This window comes from Vanacampus margaritifer, chromosome 4 (assembly GCF_051991255.1).
Source record: "Vanacampus margaritifer isolate UIUO_Vmar chromosome 4, RoL_Vmar_1.0, whole genome shotgun sequence".
Classification (NCBI taxonomy): domain Eukaryota; kingdom Metazoa; phylum Chordata; class Actinopteri; order Syngnathiformes; family Syngnathidae; genus Vanacampus; species Vanacampus margaritifer.
Genome location: NC_135435.1, coordinates 26,952,516 through 26,960,095, shown reverse-complemented (window position 1 = coordinate 26,960,095; position 7,580 = coordinate 26,952,516). Strand labels below are relative to the sequence as shown.

Sequence of the window (7,580 nt, the reverse complement as noted above, 5' to 3'; positions counted from 1 at the left end):
AGCGCGTTGGACAGAGTGAGTGGAGGAGAATTGCTTAAAGGGACACAACACAACACGTAGCAGTCACGTGAGCTTTACTGACTTACCTGTTTGCCTTTACTGAACGTATGTTTATGTTACATGTTTAACGAAATATTTGTAGCTAAACAGGACTAAAACACAGTGTGTATGTAGTACATGCTGTCAAGTTGCTTCACTGTGTGTAATGTGGGAATGACACATAACACACTAAATTAATTTGTTTAATAATAATTTGTTTAGTAAAAAACATTTATTTTTCTTTTGCAACCAAACTGGTTTCCAGTTCCCTTATTTGTGTGTGGCTATTTTGTTAGACTGTTAGACTTTGAGATCCCACAAGATGGCGCAGCTCGATAGTGATTCACCCATAACATAACATAACATAACATAACATAACATAACATAACATAACATAACATAACATAACATAACATAACATAACATAACATAACATATGGGGTGTTGATTACCTGTGTTTTATCAGTTTTTGCAGCAGGGCTCAATCTCTAACTGCATATATTGGAAGGGGTGTGCGTTATTGTACACCATAATATAATTTACAGTACTACAGTTGAGGATTATATAATACACTGCATTATTATACACTTGCAGCAAGGTGGGTTCGTAGTTAGAAGTACATCTCACTGGGGATATGAATGAGCGGCGACCTACTGTGGATTAAAACATTTAAATTCTTCCCATGCTTCTGTGTGTTTTCTCCACGTACTTCGACTTTACAAATGATCACATTGCATGCATAACATTGATAAATAATATTCTCAATTATTTTCACTGGACAAACAAACAGACTTCAAGGCCTAACTTCTTTGCATTAAAACAAACAATTTGATTTTGGTTTGGGACCATAGAAACCCCAAGATTACATGTCAAAATGAAATTAATTATACTTTGACAAAAATATTTTAAAAGACATTGAGACCAATGCAAGTAGTTTATGTGTTACTATGTGTCAATAATCTGTCTAGAAACTGTTAGTATTGGGTAAAAAGGTATTTAGTTTATTGTCACTAAAATACAAACCTTATTTGTTCAATGGTGACTTCATCCACATGCTTTTGGAATATGTTTTGCTGTCTGCTCACTAGGTGGTAGTATAATACTAATAGTCGTCCATTCTTTGCTTACCCTCGCTAGGGTGGCCCATGTGCTGGAGGCTGGAGCATACATGTGACCTCACCATTCTGCGTGTTCCTTCTGTATAAGGTACTGTTACTGTACACTATATTTTATCATATCATTAGACTTAAAAAAAAAAAAAAACGTGTTTTGATAAGCTTATTCTCAAAAGTCTGACTTGAGCCAACAACTCTACTGAATCCATGATCACATCAGATTTTGAGGTACTCTGATTTGATTCAAGCCCTATATGGAGAATAATGCTAGAGAAAGATTAACTTTGTACATGTCAAACACCATCTGTTCAGTCCCCACTCAGCGAGAAAGTACAGTCATGTATATCTGTGCAATATGAGATGTGGTGTGCGCACTAGCAGGTTGTACAGTTATTGTAAGTGTGACAACGCCCTAAACACTGTGGTAGCGGTTAACCCGCTCATTAATCTGTACAAATCAAATTTGACGCAATTTCTTTCCTCTGTCTTTGGCAGCACATTGGAAAAAAAATATATATATATTTTTTTTACAAATTTTAGGATACAGTTAGGCTACATTGTTCCTTTTTTACTGTACGATAGCTGAGAAACTTGCATTATGTTAAATGAGGCATCTCCCGTTGTCTAAAATCTTTAGCAAAAAAAATAAAAAATTGCACACAGTTTCACTCACAGGCTTGTGGTCTGCCACAGGGTGTAGTCACAACAGCTACGTTAAAATACAATGTGGTTTTTTTTGTAATTTTTCTAGTTTCCCTATGTAATGCAGCAAGCATGCACATCAGATGCTACAGGATGTGGCCATCTTGGTGCACAGTTATTGTTTTTTTCTGCAAAGGCTGAGATCCAGGGTCACTGATAGTGTAGTGGTTCTTTCGCCTGACTTTGGCGCAAGCAACGTGGTTCACTTAAGTAACGTGTGAATGTGACAGTGAATGGCTGGCGATTTCTGTGACCAGTCCAGGCTGTAGGCAAATACACACACTCGGACAGCTATGTGGAGAGTGTGATTTCTGATCTCACACTTGTTTCGCAGGCTACAAGAGATGCAAGCTAATTAGCTTTAGAGCTTTTCTAAAGCAGTCACTGCTAATCTCAACGCTGAAGCAAGCTGTGATTTCTGGTTAAGGGGAAGTCCAACCGCTCTTTACGCCCACATCTCTGGCTTGGCCAGCTGAAGTCGTATGTTCTGCACCAGCGCCCGGTTATTTTGAGAATGGTGGCCATTATGGTCTCATAGGCGTGGCTCAATAGGCTCAAGCGTGGGTTGATAATAGCCATGAGTCTTCCACCTGAATGGGCCTTAAATCCCTTCCAGACATACATCCCACAGGCCAGGTCAACACTTCAGTAGGACTTTCATCTGTTAAATCTGTCCCAAGAACAGTGTCAACGGGAAAAGTGGATTGGCCACACCACGTCTTGCTAAATAAAGTCCACCAGTAATGATAATGGATCTAATCGCTCAATTAATGATTTTACTGTTTAGAACACATCTGCAATCCATTTCACTGGAGAATGAAGAAAACATGATCATTTATTGCCACAGCTCAGAGATGGGTTCAAATTCAAGTAAGTAGGCATGGTGACCAGCCTTGCCAACAGCTAAAATTATACTTTCTGAAAAGCCCATAATTATGGGCTGTTCCTTTTCTGTATAATTTAGCCATCAGCATTATACTGTGTTGGGAGGTTGATTAATGCCTAGTGTGACCAACCCCCACTACCAAACCAAGCATTCTGTCATGAAAAATAATTTGACAAACTATTAAAAAAAAATCATTTTTACTTTTTACTATTTTTAGTTTAAGGACTTATTTTTTGCTTCACCTTAATTTTTACTTGTCTTTCTTTAATCTGTTTCTACTTAACTACAAACTGTGAATAATTTTTCCACCTCTGGTACTGTGACAATAATGTCTCTGATGGACAATCAAAAGTAATCATTAATATCTTCACACTATATGGGCACACTCAGTATCTTTATAAAGCTCTTGCATCGGCTCTGATTAGAAACCGTGATGGACAACTGCAGGTGGTCCACGGGAGTGGCCTCTTGATTAATTTATATTTACAAAAATGTGGGTTCAGAGTTTTTTTTTTACAACCACAAAAAACAAATAAACATGCAATATACTTTTTTTCCTGGGAAAAGATGAAATTGTTTTAGTTTTTTAAATCAATAAATATGTGAATTCACGGGTGGTGAACTGCACATATGCATTGAATGTAGTTTTAAGTTGTAATATCACTATTCACCATTAGATGGCAGACATTAGTTGCACTGACACCAGTTCCTACACGGCCCTGGACTACAACAGTTGAAATGATATGCAGGACAACTATAGTACCTCAATAATATTAAAATTTTGAGTGAGTTAATTTTTTTGACTAAATGCACATTATCATTTCTTGCACAAGAGTTTTGTGCCATCCTTGGATGGTATTTTATTATGCAAAATAGCCCATTGTACTGGGGGGAAAAAAATACACAACGTGGTTTTGTTGTTTGTTTCAAGCTCTTTGTTGTTGCGTTAGGATAGTGGATCTTTTAAACATGCATTGAAAATGTATTTTCAAAATGGAAATATATTAAGAGCACATATTTCCATATCTAAAATAGCATTTTTGTAATAGAATAGAATAAAATAGAATAGAATGTCTTTTATTGTTTGTCATTATAAATCGTGTGAGATGAGAGAGCTTTCTCCGGTTCAGTGCATACATCAAGATAAAAAAAACAAAAGTGCAAATTGTTCAAGTGCAAGGCAATAAAATAAAATAAAATAAAATAAAATAAAATAAAATAAAATAAAATTAAAAAAATAAAATAAAATAAAATAAAATAAAATAAAATAAAATAAAATAAAATAAAATAAAATAAAATAAATTGATGAACGCACATATATAAAAAATAAAGTAAGATAATACGGAATGCATAAAAAGTATCACACAAGATGTTGAGTTGGCATACATTCCTTAAATGATTAATTGTACATCTGGTTAGGAAGTCCGTGGACCGTGGTCCCCCTTTAGAATTGCCCCTGGATCATTATGCAGCTTGTTCGTCCTTTCAACAGACTTCCTTTCCACTGTCACGTCTGAAAGAGGTGGGCGGGGCTCCGTCAAGTCCCCGCCCCCCTGCCGTTGCCGCTGCTGCTGCTGCTGCGTGACGGACAGAGAGCTGTAGCGGTCCTCTTGTTCTCAATCAGACAGCGGCACGGTTCTCGGAGTGTGATCGCGGCTATGTGCGCATAGATGTGCAAAACCTCTGGAATATCCCATTGCTGGAGAGGCTACAAGCGACCAGCGTGGAGGACCGCTTCTGTTCAGCCGGCTGAAGGGAACTGAGGGACGGCGAGAGCATGGCGGTTGAAGAGGAAGGTCTGCGGGTTTTCCAGAGCGTTAAAATTAAAATAGGTAAGGAGAAAACAAAAAAAATCCCTACCCCCAATCTGAGAGCCTCGATGGATGGCTCCTCATTAATGGGCCAGACAGGCACCGAGGGCTGGAGGAGCGGGACAGATCTGTCTTGTTAATGTTATTCTAATTCAAATCACATGCGGTTCTGTGTAGACTGTACAACAAATGACCGTGCAGTGGAAAAGAGACTTCTACAGCCCCGTAGCCGTGGGGGACTGTGGGAATGTAGCAGCTGCCATACAAGATCCATCTAGTCTGTTGCTATTGCAAATTGAAATGCCTATTTACGTGCATTTGTGCATAAATATATTTTAAAAAAAATTGTAGATTGAAGCAGAATCTTCTAATGGTCATCCTCTGCCCCAAACAACCACCACACTCGAGTCATTGATTGTTGCAAAAGCTTGCTATATTTAGATTTCTCTCCAGTGGATATCCTGCGTTGCAAGAGACTTGTAAGTGCATTCAGCTATTTGTTATGAATGAAGCCATAAATGCTGAATGCATCTTACAGTAAAAGCTCTTAGAGCTATCTTGGCCCTTTTAGAAATGATCATTCCAGCACATGAAGCACAAGTTGCCTCATCGCTACTGGACTAAATGTATGTGTATCCCATAGGTTATAATAGATAATAGCTTCAGTGATTACACTATAAGAAAACTAATTGTCATATATTATTTAATGGCAAATATTATATATCCCACAAATTCAAGTGTCTTCTCTATCCGTTTTTAATATTCTTGCAACACACTTAAAATGAGGTCAGTTGTATGACCCCCACCCCCACTCAAAATATGAATTCCGGTGTACTTATCATAGTAAATGTTTCTTCAAAGAGAGAGTGCCCACTGTATTTTCTACTCTCTCTCTCTTTTTTTTTTAAATGCATTCAGTGGCACATTCATTTCCTGTGTGTGCTCTAATTGTTATTCCTAGTCAATAAGGAACAATCTAACTGACATCTGGCACCCCATTCATCCTTCCTGTGCTGTCCGGATTGTTTTGACTCCAAACGCGCGACAGAAGGGGGGTAGCAAAAAAAAAAAAGAGAATTACATGACGACACACACACACACACACGTTCAACAAAAACAGTCCAGCTGATATAAGATTAGATTGCGTTTCTGAAGCTTTTTTTTCCCATATGTGAGAAATACATTACAATCATGCATTGACATATAAATGTATTTATTTTTGCGTAAAGCAGGTTGGAGGACCTGCTTTACACCTTGTTAATTAGAAACATAGCTGTTATCGCTTTGGCAGTTACAAGATCAAGTTGTCAGTCCTCCACCTGTAATATCATACAGTGACAACAGTAGAGTTTATACGGTGCAGTCACCTAGCAGCCGTCATGTTGTGTGATCTTTACCGCCCCGTGCAACTCTTGCGTCACGCTGTTTTCACCACATTGTCTTTGGCATGCGGTTTGCTGATGACTCAGACCTGAACATTTTTGTTTAGGAGACGGCTTACTATTGGGACCCTCTGCCAGTTGATGACTCCCCTGAGTTTACCGGAGGAACGCATGATTTTCGTAACCCACAAAGGGATAGTACTGGGTGTCTGTAAAACAGGAAACAGGAAACTACCCCCCAATTCACTTCCTGATTGGCTGCACTAGACTACAGAAGAATTGTGTTTTTTCCTGCTTGGCATCAAGCTAATACGTAGCAGATGTGGTGGGACACAGAGAGGGACAGAGGTGGTGTCTCGCATTCAGGAGCGGGCTACACTTTGTCTGTCAGCTGGAGGTGGAACTATGCACTAATTAACCTCAACGCACGCATTTGACTTGTCTTTAACTGTTCAAAATTTGACAAACAATGTATGTAGCCTTCTATCATAAGCTGGTTATACTGTAAGCTAAATATTAGCTGGTCATTTGCATTTGTGTATTGACCCACTGTTTTAGCTCCAGTTTAACTTCTTGGCTCAGCATTAGACGTAATTTATTGGATTATTCACCTGATTCTTCTGGATCTCGACACTTTCAACTCTATTTTGTGTATCTGGAGGCGTTTTATCATATTTGAATAGCAACCCCCTTTGAACAATATTATTTTGCACTAAGCAGAAGACTGGATTTGAAGACAATTTGCTAGTGCTTCGTTCGTGTTCAGCGGCTTCCGCATGGCAAACTAGGCATGGAAATTTAGCACAGACATTTTAAAATCGGAACCATTCCGGGATAACTGGAATTTCAGTCCCGATTCCACTAGATCCTTGATTCTCGATGCCCAACTATAGGTCTAACCCTTATGTGCGCAGAGATATGCCACATCTCATGCAAGATTTACACAAGTCACGAAAATAGAGCCAAGCGAGTCTACATAAGCATCTCAATATGCACCTACCACTCCTAACAACAAAATGCAAATTCTCAAAAAACAAACTGCTGCTAGACTGAACCAAAATAGTTGACTTATCATTAAAATAAATTATAAAGCTTAAAAAAGGGCTCAGGGTGGATTCCGGTATCATCAGTGCAAACAAACTTAAATCAAATGTTGAAATGATGTCAAACCAGACTATGTACATCTGTTGTTGGCACAAATTTCCATATTTTGAATGTACAGCATAATTCATGTTTATGCCCAAAACAGCGTAGTGATTTCACCTCTTCCTGGCATCAGTGCTGACCAAGCAGCTGTTATCATTTTATAGCATGTTTACAGTTCAAGTGTATTTTGGGATGTTTTGGAAACACAGCACAGTGAATGAGTTGAGGTGTCAAGAGGTACTGTGCTAAGAAAGCTGAATTTAAGCGCCTGCGGCAATGTGACTTCGGCAGGCTTGAGCCCAAGAGGGAAGAGTGGGTTTCTTTTGACAGAAACCCCCCTCCGCTTCTCCTCCCCTCACCCCCTTCACAGCTGTCTAACAGAGGTTCCTGAACCTCCCCCTGTCCAGACTGAATAGGAGGCAAGGAGCGACTGAGAGAGGAGGAATGCCAGTGAAGCAGACGCTCGTGGGAAGACTTCTGCTTAGTTATAATATCCCAA

The 7,580-nt window shown here is 39.0% G+C and overlaps 1 protein-coding gene across 2 annotated transcripts in view; it reads left to right on the top strand.

Moving 5' to 3' along the window:
- The first annotated feature begins 4,312 nt into the window (after positions 1-4,312).
- The window catches only part of rasa3 (RAS p21 protein activator 3), a 39,008-nt gene continuing 35,740 nt past the window's right edge, over positions 4,313-7,580 (top strand). For both annotated transcript variants that reach the window (XM_077563949.1, XM_077563948.1), the window contains exon 1: positions 4,313-4,574. In XM_077563949.1, the coding sequence (XP_077420075.1) occupies positions 4,520-4,574 (55 nt within the window). In that variant the 5' untranslated portion in view covers positions 4,313-4,519. The remainder of the gene's footprint in view (positions 4,575-7,580) is intronic.